This window comes from Colias eurytheme, chromosome 2, assembly GCF_061535395.1.
Source record: "Colias eurytheme isolate Ceu_HAF_F1 chromosome 2, ilColEury1 Martin Lab GWU primary, whole genome shotgun sequence".
In the NCBI taxonomy this organism is placed as follows: domain Eukaryota; kingdom Metazoa; phylum Arthropoda; class Insecta; order Lepidoptera; family Pieridae; genus Colias; species Colias eurytheme.
The window spans coordinates 3,857,807-3,881,711 of record NC_142981.1 but is presented as its reverse complement, the minus strand read 5'-3'; the positions used below and the strand labels follow the sequence as shown (position 1 = coordinate 3,881,711).

Here is a 23,905-nt window from a genome sequence, read left to right as displayed (position 1 = left end):
CTTTAACTACCTACCTACTATTAAATATGTCCATGTTTAATGTTATGTACTGTAGTGGACAAATCTGTCTCAGAGTGGAATTTAGTTTATTTAATACCTATTCCTTTTTCTTGTTTTTCATATTTTTGTATTATGACCTATGAAATGATATTGGTATAAAATATTTGAAAGTCACTGGGCTATGTCGAGGTTTAAATGTTTAATAGTAGGTATTTTGGTATCATAATTACTCATATAATCTATACTAATATTATAAAGCTGAACAGTTTGTTTGTTTGTTTGTTTGTTTGTTTGTTTGAACGCGCTAATCTCAGAAACTACTGATCCTATTTGAAAAATTCTTTCGGTATTTCTAGATAGCCCATTTATCGAGGAAGGTTATAGGTATATATCATCACGCTAAGACCAACAGGAGCGGAGCAATGCGGGTGAAACCGCGGGGAATAGCTAGTAAAGAAATAAAACAACATTTTTATTTTTAATCATTTAATAAGTATTTCCATCATTGGGCATACAAAATATTATTCTATCTTGAGCAAGTCAGGTATTTTTCCACTTAAAATTCTATACCACGCTTTAATTTTCCAAAAACGTTGAAACAATCAAGTACTCTACGACCCCACTTATTATAATCCTTAATGTCTTTTATCGCAATACAATCAGATACAACTTTGGTTTATCTCACAATTTCTACAAATTCACTTAACGTATCCTTAAATGTCATGAAAATCTTTCACGATTCTTCATCCCAATGGGTTATTCCATTTAGCCCCATTGATATGTGCCACATTGTGTAACAAACCTCTACTCCTTTTTTAAGGGAGCAGTTAATGGGGATATATGGAATAACCCAGTTAATGTTGCTTACATGAAAAAGTCACAACATATTATAACGTACATCTGTCACAATCACCCTTAAAATTTTATGCAATTTATGTATTAGTAGGTTTTAAGATACATAATGAACTCCCAAAACCCTGTTTCCGAACAATGTATATAATTTCCAAAATTTCACATTAGCTGCGTTATACAAGTCTGAATCTTTCAGATATCCGTTCATACAGATGCCCGCATTCTGGATTACCACATATAAATATCTAAGTTGAAAACGTGCTGCGTTTATTTTATTCTCCAGTACATTATGATTTCACAGCACCACCACATTCACAGCCACAAACTTAATATTATTATATCTTAATATCAAATTTTAATTTGCATGTGTCATGAATTTCGCTCAATATTCAGAAGTTCATTTAAAACGACAATATTAATTTACATAAATCATATATAAACCACCTCTTACAATCCGGTTGTATAAAAAATCCAGTCTTAAATATTTATGAATACAATTACAATACGCTGCAAACATTTATAATAATTGGTCCAAATTTATATAAATTAAACAACACAATTAATAAGATATTTAAACATCAACAAGGCAAAATATAAAATATTAAATATCGATTTGAAAGAATATCTAACAAACGAAAATATTTGTACATATGTCTTTGAAAACCGTTGCATAATGCTGCCTTTATAGGTACTTAAAAAACTAAATTAGTTGTCAAAACTTATCCTTATTGGTCCTTACGTTTACTAAAACTAAGTGCGTTTTTATAACGACGTCACTAAAGCTCTACAAATGCCTCATAGTTAAACAATCAAATCTGATTCAACACATCCTTGTGAATAAAATTGAGATACGAAATTCCTAATATTCCAGTATCGCCAACTTTATTCACTCAAACAAAATGTAATAATGCTCAACATACAACTATAATTTCATAAAATACTCAAATTCTAACTACACTTCCCCTACTTATGGCAATATTTATCTACCAGGACCAGAAATATAAGAACAAACATTTATATTATGGAATGAAAGGTTTGAGATTACAAAGTATTCAACAAACTACGTTTATATAAGTTTATATAACTTGAATAAATAAATAAACGTATAAAATTGAGTTGTACTAAAAATATAACATTTAATTTTATTACTTTAGAATGTTGAAGCAGTATTATCTCGATAATTCTTAGCGCCTGATGATCAATTATATCAGCATTCTGCATTTACTGATATACATAATTGCTTACATCGTTCAATTTATTAAAATTGGAATAAATACATGAATCGAACATTATTTGCCTTATATGAAATATTATTAGATTGGTGAATCGTACAATAGGGCTCAGTCAACTTAGTCTATCTACAAATTTCTGATCTTGGTACAATAACAAGCAAATATTTTGAACATTGATATTGAAGTATTACTATGAATCTCTGGCCAATAGCGTTGCGGGAAAAAAATGAACAATGGCCATTGGCTAAACAATACCACGTTCAAATTAGTCGCGAGTATATTTTTTATTTTAGGGCATTACTTGTTCTCAACGTATCCATACGAGTTCCAGTTATGTATGTGTGGTAGTACCTCGTTGATGACGGGATACCAGTCGGCTCCTGAGTAGTCTATGGCGGGTAATTCACCGCCATAGTCCGCAGGCAGGTGAGATGCGTCCATGTGCTTGTGGAGCGACGACATTTTGGAACCGTGGAAGAATATCTGTAATTGAAATTCTTATTGTTATTTGGCGTATGGATCTTTATATTTGAGACAATATGAGGTACCAGAAGTATAGACAAATGGTTCTAGTTTTTTGACGTACTGATCTTTATATTTCGGATAATAAGACGTTCCCGAAATATAGAAAAAAGGTTATCTTCTAGTGTGCCTCCCATGTTTTAAGTTTAAATCTAATCAACGTTATTAAGAAATTTAATGCATAATTATTATCTTAAGGGCCGATTTTTCAATGCCCAGATAAACAGCTAGATAGACTTTATTCTTCAGTTAACAAAATATTCAATTTTTCAATAGACGAATAGGACTTATCTATCCAATAACTACGTTATTTGAGGAATAAATCTATTTGCCGCTCCAACGGCCAGATAGCGCGCTATTCGACTGTTAGGCGTTTGAGTTGACAACTGACGCGTCAAATTTGAGATATTTTCGTATGTCATAACATAGAGCGTAGAATTATTAACAATTAAACCTCTTTCTATATAATTATTATCAATTAAAATCATATTGAAATTGGTGTTTTTGATAGTACTGATGACCATGCCATTGAAAATTTGCCGAACGCTGCCTTTAAGTATGTCGTTTCCATCGTAAAATATATAAATTGAAACACAAATTTAACCAAACTCTTTACTCGAATCAAAACAACAATCAACAATCATAGAAGACAAGTGCACTCCTGACGTGAGTCATAATGACGGTTGTTGACAAATTGCAAGATTTGACTCTATCCCGCTCTAACTTGACTAATTTAATATGTTTGTTTCGCCACTCCGAGAGCAGTGCTGCCAATATGGAAATATTTGGTCAGATAGTTATTCATCAAATAAATCACGATTGAAAAATAGGCGAGCCGTAATGAGTTAGATAAATAATTGAATAAATCTATTCGATGGGTATTTATTAGACTGTTTATCTCGCGATTGAAAAATCGGCCCTAAGCCTTGTAACTGATTAACTTAGGGCCGATTTTTCAATGCCCAGATAAACAGCTAGATAGACTTTATTCTTCAGTTAACAAAATATTCAATTTTTCAATAGACGAATAGGCCTTATCTATCGAATAACTACGTTATTTGAGGAATAAATCTATTTGCCGCTCCAACGGCCAGATAGCGCGCTATTCGACAGTTAGGCGTTTGAGTTGACAACTGACGCGTCAAATTTGGGATATTTTCGTATGTCATAACATAGAGCGTAGAATTATTAACAATTAAACCTCTTTCTATATAATTATTATCAATTAAAATCATATTGAAATTGATGTTTTTGATAGTACTGATGACCATGCCATTGAAAATTTGCCGAACGCTGCCTTTAAGTATGTCGTTTCTATCGTAAAATATATAAATTGAAACACAAATTTAACCATACTCTTTACTCGAATCAAAACAACAATCAACAATAATTATAGAAGACAAGAGCAATACAAGACAAACTAAAATGCACTCCTGACGTGAGTCATAATGACGGTTGTTGACAAATTGCAAGAGTTGACTCTATCCCGCTCTAACCTGACTAATTTAATATTTTTGTTTCGCCACTCCGAGAGCAGAGCTGCCAATATGGAAATATTTGGTCAGATAGTTATTCATCAAATAAATCACGATTGAAAAATAGGCGAGCCGTTATTAGTTAGATAAATAATTGAATAAATCTATTCGAGAGGTAGTTATTAGACTGTTTATCTCGCGATTGAAAAATCGGCCCTTAGTAGAATTAAATAGATCACTTTGATACTTCATCTATATTAATCGTAATTTACTTATGCAGCTGTTACTTTAGCTGATTTAATACTTTTATGCAAAAGAATAATAATATACACCATTGTTTAACCTACCTTTAACGCTATAAGCCTATAAAGCACAGTTTTTATTCTACAAAGTGAAAAGAAAACTCACCCTAGTCTTTAGTTTCTCCCTAATGAGGGGCTTGAACATCTTCCATACAACGTTGAAGATCATGGGTTCCTTGACAAAGTGGACTTCCTTCAACCGTAAAGGCATCGCATCTTGGATGAATGTCAGCAAACGCTTTGAGAAAGATGGCGTCAGCCCCATAGTCTGGAAAGGAAGATAAAATTCATTTTGAATTTGGTTTTTATTGCGATTAAATATTTATGTAGGTACTTTTTGTTTTAGATAAATCGAAATTAGTTTAAATTTACCTAAGGAATGTATGCATAAATATTATTATATATGTATTTAGTGTTTTGTTTTTGTAAATTAATGATGTTGTGACTTTCAGGTTGCCATTGTATCTTAACAAAATTTATGAAAATGAAAAGAAAATAAAATACACTACTTCTACACTTCAATCTCATGAAGCAAGAACTATAAGTACTGCGGTTTTTTCATAATATGCTTAAAACTTCTAGGAAAAAAAGTACAATTTCATTAAACCAAATGCTGATGAACTAGGTGAATATATCTCGAACTTCATAAATAATTACATATTTTCCGTTAGACGTATCTTGACCGATAAAGTTTATCGCGGACATTATATTGCATGGCTTTTTAGATAATAACCGGACATGAAATTACTCAAGATTTTAATTTATAGGTTAAAGATACTAATCACTGAAACCTTCCACTGATTTTTGTTACACTTATGCAACTTTGTTTACTTAACGTTTCATTTACGTCAATAAGTAAAGTGATTAATGATAAATGCAAATTTATCAATCGGCTATTCCATTTTAATTCAAAATATATACCTATTAAAAATTAGTGTCCGACCGAACTTTCGGTTTCGGTTTCGGTTTCGGCCGAGTTTCGGCCAAAAATCAAGTTTCGGCCGCAGTTTCGGTTTCGGCCAAAATCGGCCGAAACTTTTGCCGAAACCGAAACTTATTTCGTAAGTTCAGTGAACTTAGTTCACACACGTTCACGCTCGCCTATCTTCGTTTTCCTCGGCAACGCTTTGACGGACGCTGTCAAAGCGTTGGTTGACCCACGCTGGTGGAAACAATTTTTGATTTTTTTTTTTTTTTTTTTTATTTATTATCAGAAACAAAATAGGTTATCTATGTTGAGATTGGAACTGGGTGTAATCTTCTTATATATAAAATTCTCGTGTCACAATGTTAGTCTGCATACTCCTCCGAAACGGGTGGACCGATTCTCATGAAATTTTCTGTGCATATCGGGTAAGTCTGAGAATCGGCCAACATCTATTTTTCATATGTACCACGGGCGAAGCCGGGGCGGGCCGCTAGTAGTAATTAATAATTATTATTTTTACATAAGAGGTATCTAAAAGAGACTGATTATTCTTCTAAGTACAAATACCAATCCAAAGTATTAAAGACTCTTTAATAAAGAGAAGGACTCAAAATACCAAAACTTAGTATTTAAAGTAACAGTAACAATTACTGATTTGATTTAGATGACTGATTTTACTGAGAACTTAATTTGAAAAAATAATAAAAATTAAATTTTTTATTATTAAAAATATTATTATTTTTTATTTTATTTTAAATAAATGATCACAACCTGTGTTTTCACTTCATGCCCTAAAATAGGTAAAATGCACCAAAGTTCAGTATTTTTAGAAATTTCATACTTGACCACGTGAGTTTCGGTTTCGGTTTCGGTTTCGGCCGAAACTGAAGCCACGGCCGAACATTCGGTTTCGGTTTCGGTTTCGGCCTGGAAACCAGTTTCGGTCGGACACTATTAAAAATGTAATTTTATCTTAGAACTAGCGGACCGAGCCGGCTTCGCTCGTGGTACATGTTTACGTTTTTTTCATAAAAACCATCCTCGTACTTCAAGGAATCTATACTAATATTATAAAGCTGAAGAGTTTGTTTGTTTGTTTGTTTATTTGTTTGAACGCGCTAATCTCGGGACCTACTGGCCCGATTAAAAAAATTCTTTCGGTGTTAGAAAGCTCATTTATCGAGGAAGGTTATAGGCTATATATCATCACGCTACGACCAACAGGAGCGGAGCCACGGGGGTGAACCCGCGGGGAGCTGGTAGTATTAAATAAAAAGAATTATCTAAATCGGTCCAGCTGTTCACGCGTGATGCCGAGACCAAGGGAAAAAGGAATTCATTTTTATATATAGAGATATAAGTAATACCTATAGGTAGTTAAACCTTATTTTAAAATGTAGATATTATATTTTGCTTACTTTGCCATAATATTGTAGCAATATTGTAACAAAGTTAAACATAAACTTAAACTCTTTACCTAGGTTTTAGCTAAATATAGTGTGAAAACACATTTAGGATGAACGAGTTTGCGATTAGCTCAGAAAACGTGTTTATCGCCGTCCTCAGTTTTGCAAGGAAAATCCACTTCCTCACACAACAATGAACGGATGTTTAAATACAATATTGGCATATTGGTATATTATTTAGATAAAAATTATTTATACTAAGATATTTATTTACCACGGTGTGGTTTTGAAACATAAACAAGTAACAATGTACGCATAGAACCCAGTAAAAACTGGGACATAAAAACAAGATACCTAGAACAATTACTTTTTTCATTCAAACTAACTTGAAAATTATACACAACATATTTATTTCTTTAGCAGCTGTTGACTAAATAATTGGGGCAGTGAACTTAATTTACCTGAACTCATAATGCGTAATTAAGTGTATTCATCAAAACATCTGATTTGTAATAACATTGCGAATATAGCTTCATTAACGAACACCTTCCTATTTATTGCAATTTAACAATTAAAACTAATTAAACACGGAAGAAAAATCAATAAAATCATCCATCTACAAAGCATCATGTATTGTTCTTGTAATTCCTTAATATATTCAATATCAGAAACATCTGCAGAATAATCAAACACAGCCTCGAACGTGAGGACCCTTGGAGTGAAGCCCTGAGACAAATGACATTTTCCTTCCGGTCTTTATTCAAATACACTTCCCAATCACCCGATACTTGGAAAGTTAACGGGATATATGTTTGTATAAATTTTGTCAAAATGACCGATAGCAATTGTTTGAAATTTGAACGTGGTTTGAAGGTAAACGGCCCGCTCATTGTGCCTTACATTCGGGACCTTAGATCTGATGTTTTATTAGCTACGTGATTTGGTTAGAGGTTAACTGTATAACGAGAAATTTAGAGGAGATGTGATCTGAACTAAACAACGCTGTTTTGAATGCCCTCCAAGTAAACAACAGTTTCTATTAAAAGTATGACGTCGTTGATTAAAAGAGTATTTTTAATATAAACTTACCATATGCTATTTCGTTTTGGTATGTTGAAATTTACATATAAGTATTGTTTTGCTCGAAGGCTAAGAACACGAATTAATTACTAATTAAAATGTATAGGAAGTATTTATAAAAAAAAGAAATTTGTATCTAATAATTAACTAGTACCTAGTTCAGGGTGCTTTTTTGCACACTGTTCGAGTAAACTACAAAAAATGGCATCTTAATTATTGACATGGTAACAGTTTGTAATAATGAGTAGGTAATAGCATGCATGCGATTTGATTTCTTAATAATTTGATAAAAGCATATCAAAAAATACTAATCAGTCAATACGTTATTTATGATAATAGTTTCTTATCGAAGATCCTGTTCATAAATTCCATTTAGACATAATATGTCCAATATGGGATATAGGTAAGTATTTAGTTACCGTTTTTATTCTATATGGATTGAAAAACGATTAATATATTAATAACTCTTTGTGATCCGTCCAACAAAGAGATAAAAGAACAATGGAAGGAGCATTTCAGAAGACTTTGCACCTATCTTTGTTCCCCTCATGCCTACTGTGTAATTATTGTACTTTAAACCTAAATGTTTTGTCAAGGACCGGGTATGACTCACGAAAACAAAGCGTTGCCTCTGTTGTTTTCTTTTTAATTGTGATGTACCTACGCTTTTGTTATCGACAGAGTTAAGCAAGTTGGCACTACCCCAATATATGCCACTTCTAGAAAATTAAAGTCCATATTGACTAATCTCATGTGTATGATTTACTAGCTGTGCCCGCGACTTCGTCCGCGTGGAATAGTGACTGCATATTAGGTAGTTACTACTTAACTTTTATTGAATAAACACGTACTATGTACCATAAATAATTAAACGAACTGTTAGTAAAATTTATTACTAAACTGAGCTAAAAAATAAAAATAAATTCCTTCCTTGTACGGATGTTTTTGACAATATATATATAACCGTTTCTACGAAAAATCTATTTTTTCATTCGTTGATCTCAAAAATAAAAATTCCAATCACCAGAACGACAGGAAATTTTAATAATTTATTTTTAATTGTGTTTTGCACAATTTTGTTAAATTACGACTGGATGAAAATTTTGTTCGTGGTCGTCGTCGTCGTTGGTAAGGTGAACAAATCCTTATCAAAACATCATACGCTTAAGACAATAATTAGTATCGATAGCGGATTCTATTCCTTTGCGTTTTGACGTTTGTCTCAGCGCTCAGATCTTTCCCGTCTCACACCGTAGTAACTAAACCGTTTAGACCGTGCAATAAAAATTAAATAAAAAAAAACTCAACGCAACGAAGAAAAGTGCATAGAAAAAGAAAAAAATGTTGTGTGGTTTTATGAAACCACGGTAAAAGTGAAACTTAGGCACAAAATTATCGTATTTGTACGATAATGACTCCGAACACTGCTTTATACCTACTCGGCAGCCGACCGTCACGCGACATGCGCTACACAGACCAAAAAGTTTGAGACGATGTAATAAAAGTTTCACTAATTTTACAAACTTCCCGAAGACTACCATTACCATTACAGAAGAATACCATTTTAAATATTTATAAAAATAAAAAAACAAAGTCGTCGGAGCTGCCATACCATCATTATCATATCATATACAATTATATTTTTTTTATAATGGTACTTAATTTTAAAGATCGTCGGGAAGTTTGTAAAATTATTATTTATTCCTTTTCCTTCGTTGCGTTGGGTTTTTCTTTTTAATTTTTAAATTTTTAACTTCGGTTTCTTATTTTCATGTGATATTTTCAAGTGAGCGAGACCTACCTCTACCTCCATATTACATTCCTACATCATATTGATATCTATAAGTTTGTTGCTCCTTGACATCTTTTAAGTTGGGCCGTAACCGTGCACAAATTGTAATGGATCACAGTGGCAAAAGAAGTGGTATCTTTAGGAAAAAAAATTGCCAAGAGCCAGGCCTATGTGGCTTTGAGTAGAGTTCAAAATTTCCAGGGTGTGGCTATCCTCTCGCTCCCATATCCCCCTCTTCTTTCACAGACTTTCAACCCTTCTCTTTCCACACCTAGTAAATGGCAGAACCGATTTTGATGTAAACCGTATTATCTAATTATACCTATATGTACACGTCATATCCTGTCGTTTGATGCTCCATTTGGTTTATTTATCTAACCACTGTCACCCCTAAATGTAATAAACGGATGAACCGATTTCGATAAAACACGTTGCTCTTTTATATTTTGATATGCCGCTTGAGTATATTATTTGACCACATTCGATTATTGTTCATTCCCACTTTCACCGCTGTAATCTAATAAATGGATAAACCGAATTGGATAAAAATATAACTAATATTTTTTCCCACATTCTCACTTTTACCTCTATATACCTAGGTATAATAAATGGATGAACCGATTTTGATACACTTTATCTAAGAACCAGCGTCGGAAAATATGCTGCCTAACACGCATCTAATTCGTATTACCTGTTAGCGAGCTACGGTGGCACAAACAGACAAACATAGCGGTCAAACACTTATCACCCATCTTTTTGATGGTTAAAAATGGTTAAAAGGGGTTAAAAATATAATACGACATAATTTAAAGGACATTTTATGTATAAAATTTACCTAGAAGTAAGCATAATTCTAATTTGACCCCTTCCCCCCCTACTACCTCAGCTTACCCCCCCACCCTTGGGGACTTTCGATATGATCACCTGGACATTTATAAGGAATAATAACTGTAGCGTATAACAGATAACTTACGTTTTAACGTACACTGTATAATAGTGTACCATGGAATGCCTTAGCAAATGTTCGCCGTGAATACTTAATGGTCATAACTTTTTTATTTACAAACCGATTAACATGAAATAAACACTTAAAGTTAAATGAAGATTACCACAATATTGAATATATTAGTGAAAACCGCATCTAAATCGGATAAGCCGTTTCTGAGATTAGCGTGCACAAACATACAGACAAACAGACAAAAAAAATTATATCTACAGTTTTGGGTTTGAGATCGATTTAATAATAACCCCTGCTATTTTTTTTATATATTTTCATTGTACAGACATCACTTTTCTAGAATTTTATTATAATATGTATTGAATATTGATTGACCACGCGCAAGGTTACTAATTTCCACTACATCCTCACGCAAATCGTCAATTTTTATGAACATTGAATCTGTAAATAAAAAAAAATCAAAAGATAAGTGCACCTAATTTTAATAAAAAGCTACTAACAAATAAAGTTTTATCAAGAACTAAAGTGAAAAACTAAAAGTACTTTGGGCGTATAATATAGTCTTGTAAAAGTTATACATGATAAAAATAAAATTTCATCATTTTCTTATTTTGTCATAACTTTAACTAATTAAAAACATGAGTCTAACTATATAATTATAATAAACAATAAATATAAAAGCTACAACTTACCTTTTGTGGGAACGCAAGAAGGCGAAAATTAAAAAAAAGCCGAAGATTTTTAAAAATGTAACCAATGAACACAATCACTGTTATCTACTATTACCCAAAGAGAATACAAATACTACGTCTATTACCTATATAACTGTAACTAACATCTACCCTCACTTATAAAAATTTAGTATATTCACATGAAATATAAGCGCACCTGAAATTTACTCTGGGAAGATATGAATTATTTATTTAACTTAAAAAAAAAAACAAACTCACCAACATCATAATATTTAAATTATGAATTTCCAAGGAGCGTTAATATTATGTAAATTGATTTAATTTTAATGAAATCTCATAGATGGCGCTGTTTTAAATTTGTCTTTATAGTACTAAGATTCATTATACTGTTTCTCTGCCAAAATTACTTAAATGATGTAGTTTTTATAGTGTAAAGGTAGACAATAGCATGGCTTACTCAAAAACAACATTTAAACATGAGTCTTTATATTGTACGCTGTCGTAGTACACGGAATACGTAAGAAAAATAAAGGTTCACAGCTCCTCCCCCGAAGGTGATAGCATGTTAATATGTATATAACAGCCTGACCCGACCTGTTAGTAATATTCATGCAAAATTTGAAGTAAATCCGTGCAGTACTTTCTGAGATTAGCCTGGACAAACATACAGACAAACAGACAAACAGACAAACCGACAAACAGACAAACAGACAAAAATTCTAAAAACTATGTTTTTGGCTTCTATATCGATTATAGATCATGGATTATGTATTCTTTTAAAAAAATATTCAATGTACAGTTTTGACTTTCCTACGATTTTATTATATGTATAGATAGATGAGTGAACAATCAGATATCATGATAAAGTGTTAAAATGACGATACCAATTTGTAATACGATACTCTATGGAACAAGATTTGCCAATATTTTAATAACAAGAGCATTATTATAAAGGAAAACATAAAACAATTTATCACAATAATTTGGATGCTGAATCGGAGTAAATTTAGTAAAAATGCAAGCATGCAGCTTATGCATTAATTAACATATTTTTTACGATACCTATAGGTAATGATTAATAGTTAATACATTTAATTTAAGTGATTACAAAATAGGCATATTTTAGCATAAAGTGTATATAAATCTGCTGATAAACTAAATTTAACACGAGACTTGCAGTTCAACAAAATATATAATACGTAGACAACACGTGTAGTTGTTATATTTATCTAAAACATTGTTGTAAGAAATTATGCATGGCTCGCTATGGCAATGCCAAATGCATCTAATAGGTACGTCAGATGTGAGAAAATGCCCCGGTATCATCACTTTACTTTTTAAAATATTATATTTATCTCAATTATTGATGTTAAGATTGTAGTAATGTAAAACTTTGTAGTATGTTAAACTTCAATTTATTATCAGTTTCGAAATCAGTAAAAATATCACAGATTTTATTAATGACCTTTCTACAGCGTATCGTACAAAGAAGAACTTAATAATATTTAATTTTGAAGACAAAAAATTCTTAGGTTAGTTAACTAGGTACTTCTTTTAAAAGAGAAAATTAGATTTAAAGATGTTCGTATAGAACAAGTTGTAGCAAGGACGGAAATTATTGGACCGTAGCAGCAATTTAGTATTCGAACAAATCCACGTGTTTCTTTGGATATATTTAAACCATTCAAATGCAATGATAATCATAAATACGTAACGATTGAACACACAACTGTGTTTTAGGCACTTGAACATTGATGCCAAAAAATACATAAAATAATATAAAACTTTAACACCAACGAAATAACGCTCAAAATTGTTAAATAATATAATCATTGGCAAAGTTTGAGCAACGCAATGGCTTTCTTATATATGTAATTAAGAGTTTATTGACTCTATACCTACTGTCGATTTTCATAATGATATAATCTAAGCTTAATGTATATTGTCTGTCTGCATAAAAAATCGATGCGTACTTTACATAAATCTAATACACAATATTAAAAAGTAGATCTTGTTGTTTATCCAACATGCAATATTAAATGAAATTTTACATACGACCTTGTCGTTTTCAATAAGTGTTACTCCATATATTGGATTGACGAAAAGTAGGTCGCGTATAAGAATATAACTGAAATTTGTAAACCCTCAATTGGTAAGCTCAAGTATTGCAATTTGCACAAGTTGACATCATAATACAGACTATATTTCCTGTCACTTTGCTATGTACATATTATATAATCTGAGGTATCACACTAAGTACCTCTTAAAGTATGATTAATTATTATAAGATAGTCCATAGTAAAACCTGTTAGAAATTGTATAAAAAATAACCGTCATTAAGATGTATTGGTCAATACGTGTATAGTGTTTCATCATTCATGAAACCGTAAATTATAGCCGTTACATAAGTACATACAGTATGCTATATGTCCCAGTTACGCGTACTATGTGCTAACTGATAACTATTTGGACAAATTACATACATTAGTATTAATTAAATCAATTTTACACGTGCTTATTTTTTATTAACCGCAGTTTTCAATATACATTGCTTATATATGTACCTACTAATATGAAGCTAATATGTATTACAGAAATTAGGTAATATATGTTTGTGTTACAAATACTTCTTTACCAAAGTTATTTTTCCCTGTAAGGTTTCGTTGGCAACATTCCAGAACTTTTCGCAATAAAAGCTTAGTGGTTTTTTTTTTAATTGTACCAAAAATGAATATGGTCAATAATAGGTAAGTGGTTTTAAAAATAGTGCTCAAAATAAACATTCTAAACATGCTTAATAGATAATTAACAGATGAAAGTACATACCTGACTCCAACCCATATTGTGGAAGTCCATAATAACGACAGTCCCTCGAACCTGCGACTCTGGCTCCAACATGGCCGCCTCGTGAATTAAGTAGAATAGCCTGAACAGCTGATCAGCATTCACTTTCTTTGGATCCCATGAGCCTAAAGAAAAACCGAGTACATTAATATGTATCTATGTTTCTATTCAAATTAAGAATTGTTATAACTATTATATAATTTGAAAGTTTACCAAACACAAGGACGTTACTATGAAACCCTATTACGCCAGAATTATTGTACTCGTAACAGTAATGTGTTTCTTTTTCAAATAGCTCTAAAAATCTATGCTTAAATTACACTTTTCGGTGACAACATAATTATGTTCTCTATATTTAAAAGTCTAACGTCTAGGATTATTGACTCAAAAGTTCCGATCTCAATTAGCGCGACGCGGAAGTTGTTCTTAGAAACTGCTGTGAGAAAAATTAAGCTATACAGAATGCGCAACAGCGCACCATAAAACCAATTGCCTTGTATGCATCATCAGTGTAAAACAATCCCCACTTAAATATTATAAGTACACAATATAATCTATTTTATAACTTATATGATGTAAAAGGCTTATGAATATGAGCACATTTTTATTCATAAGATCCTTCTCCTAACAATAAGGAACATAAGAATTAATTAAAATCGGTCTTGCCGCCTTCACGAGTGATGCCGTAGCCAAGGGAAATGGGAAACTTCATTTTTATATAAAGAGATGATTATTCTTTAAGTATCTGTGGTATCATCACTACATAGTATAAAACAAAGTCGCTTTCTCTGTCCCTATTTCCCTATGTCCCTTTGTATGCTTAAATCTTTAAAACTACGCAACGGATTTTGATGCGGTTTTTTTTATTAGATAGAGTGATTCAAGAGGAAGGTTTTAGTATATAATTTATTAGGTTTTAGACAAAGCGGGCGAAGCCGCGGGCGGTATGCTAGTTACAAATAAATACAAGTATCTTTCAAATGGATTATAAACGATGGATGGAACAATAAAGATGGTTTACACAATCCGTTTGCTCAACGTCTGCGCAGCAATTCTTTATCAGTTGTAATACTATCTGCTCAATTATGAAGATTATTCATATAAATACATATAATGCGTTTTTTATGAGCGTAATTCTGAATTTATGAGCTCAAAGGGTAAACAAAGAATCATCTATGTCCTATGACAAAGATAAGCTTAATTTATAATCTTTCATCGCAATATAACACCGATATATTTATATATTTACTTTGAACGTTGTATATTAAAATTTATTTAACATAATTTGTTTTTAAATGTATTTTTCCTTGTCAACCTCCTACCCTATCTCCTTAAATTTTGAGGTCTAAGTAACCTTAAATTGATATATATATTCTTCATTTAACAATACTTAAAACAAAATTGTAATTTCAGTGCAACATACATTTGCAACAACATACATTTGTAATTTCAGTGCAACATAATATATTATACCTGCACGTAAAACGCTTACCTCCAACATTAACCATAAGTACTCTCCTGCCCTTGTGGTCACGTCCCTTTAGCACGTTAACGACTTTGTGGTCGAGAAAAGCATCCATTTCATGTTCAGGCAGTAAACCGTCCAACAAGCACGCATTTTCTTTCTTAAAATCAGCTACTCGCCGCATCTACAAACAAAATATGAAATTAAAAAATGCAACATAGTTAGCTTTTCATAGAAGATTTTTCAATCTCGCCTGATGGAAAGCTAAGATGTGGCCTAAGATGGTACCTACGCGCTTCCCTAGTAGGTATCCGTTCACTCTACGCTTCAATAATTAATACAGATTTGTATACAAAATTCAAGCTGCAATGGAAATTTTGTTCCTTTTGGACCTCAGCTTTATATGGTAATTAATTAATTATAATTATGGAACCTACACGTACGACACTAACAAAAGAGATCTTTCAAAACTACTTCTGAATTACGTTCCTTACTTTGACTTATGAAACTGCTAATTTGTATTCACAATCTCTATCGAATAACTAATAGTATGTAAATTGTCGGTCCATTTGCGAGGACGAAGTTGCAACCGAATATTTTAGATGTAGATTTTGAAAATATTCATGTTTCTCGTAAGATTGTGCGTTTCAATGATAAAATCGCGATCATTATCCAAATATTTTCTTACGAAATGTCGGCCAGTTACAACATAACTTACGCATTATAAAGGATGAACTATTTAAAATTTACAAGCTTAAATAAGATAAATAATTATATATCATGTAGATATTAAATAGCTGTTATACTTCACATAGGAGTGTATAGAAACAATAAATTTAAATTACACATCTCGTGTATCATATTCTAGAGAATTCTTTTGAAACTGATAGTTGATACTCTTCAATCGCAATTCAATCTTGTTATCATAATAATGTTCAGTTTACATTTGTTGGCAAAACATAATGTGGCTCATTTCCTCGTTAGTTTCGATAATATGCGATCGTAACAATACAATGAAAACTACCGCGGGGTAATTTATGTTAGTGAGGGGCGAAGGGCGAAGGTGAACTATGTTGTTTTACATAAATCATATTTTACTACCACATTTGTAATGCCTTACAGCTTACCTGATTTATGCACTTCTTCTGCATTTTTATGGTCATTATTTCTCGTTCTCATTAGATACAGTTTCAATCGTATTTTAGCAACATTGTATCTTAGTCGTTGGTAAATGCTTTATCTCAATTGCTTCAATAAGCTACTAGTTAATGATTCCAGTAAATATCACACATACATACTATATAGTACGTAATAAATATTAACACAATGTCCTTTATGATTTTTATCATTATCAAACGGCGTTGAACGAAGTAATTGTATAACTTCAATTTTGAATGAATTTATTCAGAGAAAACCTTGTCATAAATTACGTCATAGAGCCCTATACATTAAATAAACACACAATCAACACATTTTATACATATTGCGAATTTACTGAAATGGATAACCTGCTTCTGCACAAATTATAGTAAATCTGCTGAGTCTAATTTTCTAGGCGGCAGAAATAAGCTTTGCGGCAAAAAAGCCCATATTGAACATGATATCATCTGACAGTTGTTGCTTTTAATCTCCGACTCCATCTTTTTCCTACTTATGTACTGTACCTACTTAAACAAATGTGAAATAGCTCCTTCAACTCAAGTTTATCGCAGTCGTCGGAATCTCTGTGACATGAAATAATCAGTCTCATTACGCGCATAATTTTTATATTACTGTTATTAAAGTGTGCCCAAAGAGCAGGGCATGGACAAGTTGGAGTGTTGCACAAGGAGTGTCAGGTTAATGTCTGATTGCGAATATGCAAGAAGTCAACACGGAGCACGTACACTCACTAGTCTACACCGTGAGACGCAACGCTTGCGGCTTGCCCAATCTTCAAGTTATTTCATATAATTGCCCCTTAACCGCTGCTTATAACTAGAACATGATATAAAATACCGCCTCAATTCGTTCATGATACAACCAATTTTTTTGAATACCAAATAACGGAAAAAAACGAATTGAACTGTTAAATTATTGTCAAATATTTTGTACAGAAAGATTTTTAATCGACGTTAAAATATAGTTACAATATTTTATTCAATATTCGTTATAAAAAAAACTATTCCTTTTCAACCAGGCATCTTATTCACATGCCAAGAATGATGCGACCACAACAAAAAGTTGTTGAACGGAAACCTCTTGGGGTAAGCAACCTCATACAAAGCCAAAATATATTATGTCTATCTTTATGCATTCAAAAAGCGACCTCACGATTATCGACGTGATCGCAATCGAACAATCAATCTAGCATTATCATTTATATTACGAAACGGTACGCGTATCTGCGTTTAATTTACGTAAATAAAAAAACTTGGTGTTAATTGGAAAGGTTAAATAAACAAAACAAAGGACGAGTGCTTGTAACAAACACACGTACAATGCACTACGCACTTTATAAAACTACGCATTTTATGAAAATACTCATGCATATTGACAATGCAAATTATTTGAATCCCGGTGTTCATGTAAACAAACATTTACCGTTCAATATTTAAAAATTGTTACTTTGAAGGTGTTCATGAACATTTGTGTACCGACCTTGGTACCGACATTCATCACAATATATTTTCCAAGTTCCACCACAGGTAATATAATAGGTACTATGCTAGGTTCCACTGTCGAAAAACAAAAGAAGGGTAAACGATCCCCGGAATGATTTTAAAATAATTAATTAATTACAAATTACAATGCTTATTGCTTACCTAAAATACAGTGGTTTTAAAACATCCGTTATAGCAAATATTTATAATTTTGTTTTAATTATTGGATGTGCATCGTTAAAAGTTATCAATTCGTAACAGTCATCCGTTGATATGACATTGATTATTACAAAAAAGTCACAATTTCCTTTGTCGTGTATTTGTTTGGCAGAAAACCGGATCTAGATATTTATCATACAAGCCTCGGTCAACTGTTATCAGCGTCAGATAAGGAATGTCGATACTTTTGTCTATATTAGCTCAACTAATCGTGTTTTCTTGTCAACAACATCCTTTAAGATTCATTAAGATAATATTATTATTTTGTTTGGATAAGTAGTATTCCAAAGAGTTGTTATGTCCCGATTATTAAAGTATTATGTACCTATGTGTTATATTTATTGAACTTGACGGTCATATTATAATTATTATACTAGTAACGAGTTCTTGAGGTTATACTTATTATGTGTAAGTTTTCTTTTGATACAGTTTTAATTCATTAATTTATTAGAAACGAAAAATGTATAGAATATTCACTTATAATTTTATAAACAACGTGTGTACACTGTACAAGCACTACAAGAGTACAAGCCCACATTATACAATGCCAATCAAACATGATATATGTAGTACATATGTGTATTAAAGCAAATAACTAAAATGATTTGTAATATACATAAACACACTAACAGCATAATCGCTGAGCCTTGAGAAGTGGTTTTCTCTAAGACTTTGTTATTCTGAATTCTAAACGTTAATGTATTGTATTTGTAAATCTTCCGCATGTACTCGATGTTTACATAGGTATATAAGATCATTAATTAATCATACCTTATTAACATAATACGTCATTGACTCGGCAATGTCAACGCTCGCGATTCGCAATCTACGTGACCTTTTTTCTTGACACACTTTTTGATAAACCATTTAGCCAAAAAATAAAGATAAGCATTGACTGATGACTCCGCTGCGTAAAGGTGCGTATAAATTAAGCGCGGCAGCCGCGCGAGCCAATGTTCGACCAGAGTTGACGTTCATTTGCTGCGCGAGCCAATATGTAGATATATTTTAAGTTGAACGTAGTTGCCGCGCGCGGCAGGCGATCCATCACGAACATCTCTTCTGTAGGACGCCAAAAGTGTAGTCATTTTCTTTTTCAAGTCAGGAATAGGTATATCCATTTTCTTACTGATTTCTACCCACGCATCATACCTCAGCGATCTATTGTGGTATTGGGAGGATTTGCTGTTCCACAAAAATTCATTAGCGCCATACAATTGTATTAGTAAACGGCACTTTTCGTTGTCCATTTTTACGTATACGCCGCGCGAGCCGAATCACCAAAACTACAAACCGTCCACACGGCGCGCGAGCGAACGCCTGAAGCTCCTTTGATGCGGTCTCAAAAACCGACAGCGAGCGGATCGCCCCGCGGCACGTTCGAGCGCGGCAATGTTCGCGTCGCCGCGCGCGGCGATCCCGTCTACATAGTGCGCGGCCGCCGCGCGCGCCTATGTTCGATGGTTTGCCGCGCTTAGTTTATACGCGGCTTTACACGCACACATTTTGCTTACGTATTTAATGTACCTATTAACAGAGCCTTAAATTATCTACATAAACAGTTTTATGATTAAGCATATTATATTCATGTTCATAAGCACACTTTCAAAGGGTTACTGGTGCTTAACGCCGAAGGTAAACCTTAATATCAGGTTATTTAATAAGACGGGCACTGACAGTGGGTCGGTAACCTCTAAACCGGACTGGCGATGAAGAAACTGCAATCGCCCTTTACGACTGGGATATGTTAAAAACCTAAAAACGACGCCCAAATTCTTGGTATGAGAATAATCAGGGGAAGAGAAAATGCCCAAACTTAAAGCATTGAAAAAATAAATTGGTAATTCGTCCTCAAACATTTCGGTTGTGGACTTATTAGACCTAACCGAATCCCGGCTATTGAGCACCATACAACATTTTAATGTTAGGTATGTATGGTACTAAATAGAAAGATCTTATAACTCCGCCTAGCAACATCTATCCCATCACTATTCCTGGAAAATTAACTAACACAAATGGTAAACACTATAATCACAGCTAGATAACACATCGTAAACTCGATACAGACTAGAGGAAGCGATAATGTTCCCGAGTCCATAGTTTATTAATATCCGCTGATGTCACCGTAGGGCGCTGATAACGCTGCGCTATCGTGTTTCGATATGCGTTGCCCTTTGACATTGTCCTAATGCCCGTCTCTGTATCTTTCCTTTCCCACCTCTCTTCGCGCTTGTTATGTAATCATTCTGTTATCAATAAAACTTACTCTACGTATAACTATATGTTTACTTTTTAACCAAATTAGGGAGCACAAAATATCCCAAACTAAAAGCAATAGTGAGAGACGATATCATTTGTCTTTGAGTTTATGTAATAATTGTTTGTTGGGTAGTGATCTGTAATTACATTTAGAGCTTTAATTTGAACCTATGAAAGTAATGCGATTTTACAAATTACATGCAAGTCACTGGACTTTATAAGAAAATATATCCGGTTTAGTTTCTCTCATACCCTATAATATTCATGAAAGTGGCCAAGCTTTCTAATAAATAGAGACCTCTAGCAATTATTATTTTGCATAATATATCATGTACTTTTTGTTATACATAATAATTTTTGTGCATTCAATTACCGACCACCTAGATAGATAACAAGCCATATTATCAATTACTTTCTTTCTTTCGACCTTCAGTAATTGTCCTTTTGAACTTCATATCCAATACGTTCATTATCGTTATGCCATATTTATTCACAATAGTTCACTGTGTTAAAAGAGCCGCTAACTTTGACACAAATGCGGTTTGTGGTACGGCAATTTGATAATGATGAAAATAGACACTAGTAACTTTAAAATATATAGCTAAGAATTTAAATAAGAAATAGAACAACACTGAGATTAATTACGAATTTCAGCAGAAAATAATACCTAAGTATGTCCAACTATCTTTAAAACAGTTAGTGTAACTTCCCTCACGTATTGCTTGTTAAAGGAGTAAACTGACGAACGTAACGTATTTCTACCATATTTGTATGCTAGACTGTTAAAAACATTCAGCTAAACCCAAAAAAGCTGCAAATAAAATCAAATAAAACTTTTAAACTTTACTCACAAGTGCCAATGCGCTCTCCGGGTACCATTTGCAGGGACGCAAAAATATGGTGAGAATCTCGTCATCTTCACCAAAATATATGTCTTTGTTCTCTTTAAGTAACTCCTTAAGTCTTTCAAGAGCCTCTCTTACTCTTTCTGGTGTTTCTCTCAACTCCTTTTCGGCTATAGCTTTTGTTTCCGGTGACAGCTCCACATTTCGTTCAAGTCTAAATTCGTTTGACGTCATTTTTGTAGCGGTACCTAAAATAATGAAACATGTTACTTTTTCTATTTCTTTAAGGTTTTTTTATTACTCCAAAAGTATATTTAACTGATCTTCTCTTATCTATAATGGTTAGATGACACTAATTAGTTTAATTTCTTATCGAGCTAAGGCTAAATTAGCACATAATATTAAACTCGATAGATGAATGTTGGTCAGGGTTATATTGCCGTTTTTGCCAGATGTTTTCAGGAATAATTAGGTAAATATTATAATTCCATGGAAAACGATTATAGAATGCCTTGCTTACAGAGACAATAATAAATTGTTGTATTTCGAATAATTTCTTGTTTATTCTCAGAGGGTCTTATACTAATAAATATATTATGGCGTTTATTATTCCTTGGTTTAATTTAGAGAATTATTTTAAATTCGTTACATTCAAATCAACTTTTTGTAAGCAATATGATCTAATCCATTATTGACATGGAAGCATAAGGAAATTAATATAGCAAGTTTCAAAATTAGTTTTGTCTAATAACCAACCATTGCGTCAATTAATTTTGTTAACAATGGTAACATAGCAAGGACAATATTTATATTCAAAGCACGTTTATGTTCGATTTGCTAAACTGACCCAACACCAACCATAAATTGTCCATCGATAAATAATAAAAAAATAAAGAAAACAATTATTTTAACTGCCTTCAATAACAATCAAATATAATACCTATGTTATGTACTTATTAAGTTGTTACTGTGTTGTTAATTTGAATTGTATGGTTGATTTTAAAGATCTCGTGAATTGTCTATTACATAGATATATTTTATGTCATTGTTATGCTTATGTCCAACACTTAAAAATACATATTTTGAATTTTAGAAATAATATAGGTCATTATATGCTATGGTTTGGTATTTATATAATATAATATTTTAATGTTCATTCAACTTTACACGAGGCAATAATTGTATAACTTGTGCCAAATAAACAATATGCATTTCATTACATTTACCAAATCAAGTCAAGTAGGCAACATAATAAATGTATATTACGCAATTACATTTTTATTTCAATTAATTAAGATAACAAGGTGTATTGGCAAGCACCGATTGATCTAAAAATAAGTTGTTGTCAACCTGATAAGGATTTCATATCAATCTTATTTTTATATTTTAAGAAAAATGCATGAATTTTTTGGCCGTAATTATTAAGTAAACCAGCTTACAATAATTTAATTAATGTTACAAATTATACGGAAATATTGCAATTGAAGTTTTTTTTTCACTTTCCTTTAAATTGGCGTTCATAGGAAAAACATCAAACCAAACGTCGCTTACCATTCACGCAACACAATATTAATGAAATTACTATTTTCTTATTGAAGCGTTACAAAACTGTACACAAAGAGGCGAATCCAATAAATGCCCGTACACAGGTTTAATTTACATTTTATACATAAACAAACCGAGCACAACACAAAGCGACGAAATGTTTACATTCCGATTTAATCACATGTATAAATCAACAGAATATTGTGAAAAACACTAACCTCACACGCGTAGTGGAAACTCACGCGCCGGTGAAAACAACAAAGGGCGGGAAATCGATCGTGCAACGCGCGAAAGAGTAGAGCGAATGCGCGTGCGCGCTGCGTTGTCGCGGTTTTATAGACACCTGATAACGCAGTCGCTTTGTGCCCCAGCGCCCGCGGGCTGCTGCCTGCTCGCGCCTCTTTGTGCAAGAGGTCGGCTATGTGCGCCTTGATAACACTGCGAGAAAAGCCTTTGACTCAAGTCTCAACAATTCCACATGGGCATATACATAATATATGGACGTACTTAATATAGGTAGCAATAGCATAATACAAAAGACGAAATAAATTAAAAAGTAAAACTTACCATCTTTCTCCAAATTATAAAATATGTAACTGATTCAGTCTACTTACCATTTGTTTAAACTAAATTGTAATCAAATATTATGTAAACAACATTTACTATCAACAACAATCACCAATGAATAATGATTTTAAATATACAAGACACTTATTATTATCTATTACCCACAGCTACCCTCATTAACAATTTTACCCACAGTCCACAGAGTATGTTATAATAGGACTTGACATAATAATATGTTATTCATAAAATTTAAATTTTCTATAAAAAGTATATAAATATA

At 32.5% G+C, this 23,905-nt stretch overlaps 1 protein-coding gene across 2 annotated transcripts; it reads right to left on the bottom strand.

Annotated features, from left to right (window-relative positions):
* Positions 1 to 469: 469 nt before the first annotated feature.
* Positions 470 to 23,425, bottom strand: LOC149910203 (clavesin-1). Of its 2 annotated transcripts, none has more exons than XM_090111323.1 (6): positions 23,277 to 23,425; positions 21,520 to 21,761; positions 15,576 to 15,732; positions 14,066 to 14,208; positions 4,490 to 4,651; positions 470 to 2,567 (listed from the first exon to the last, which is right to left on the bottom strand). In XM_090111323.1, the coding sequence occupies exons 2-6, from the start codon at positions 21,745 to 21,747 to the stop codon at positions 2,382 to 2,384; spliced, it is 876 nt and encodes a 291-aa protein (XP_089967449.1). In that variant the 5' UTR covers positions 21,748 to 21,761; positions 23,277 to 23,425; the 3' UTR covers positions 470 to 2,381. The 2 variants fall into 2 exon arrangements, with proteins under 2 accessions (XP_089967449.1, XP_089967458.1); XM_090111332.1 differs by lacking the exon at positions 23,277 to 23,425 and adding an exon at positions 23,065 to 23,192.
* Between the last annotated feature and the right edge of the window lie 480 nt (positions 23,426 to 23,905).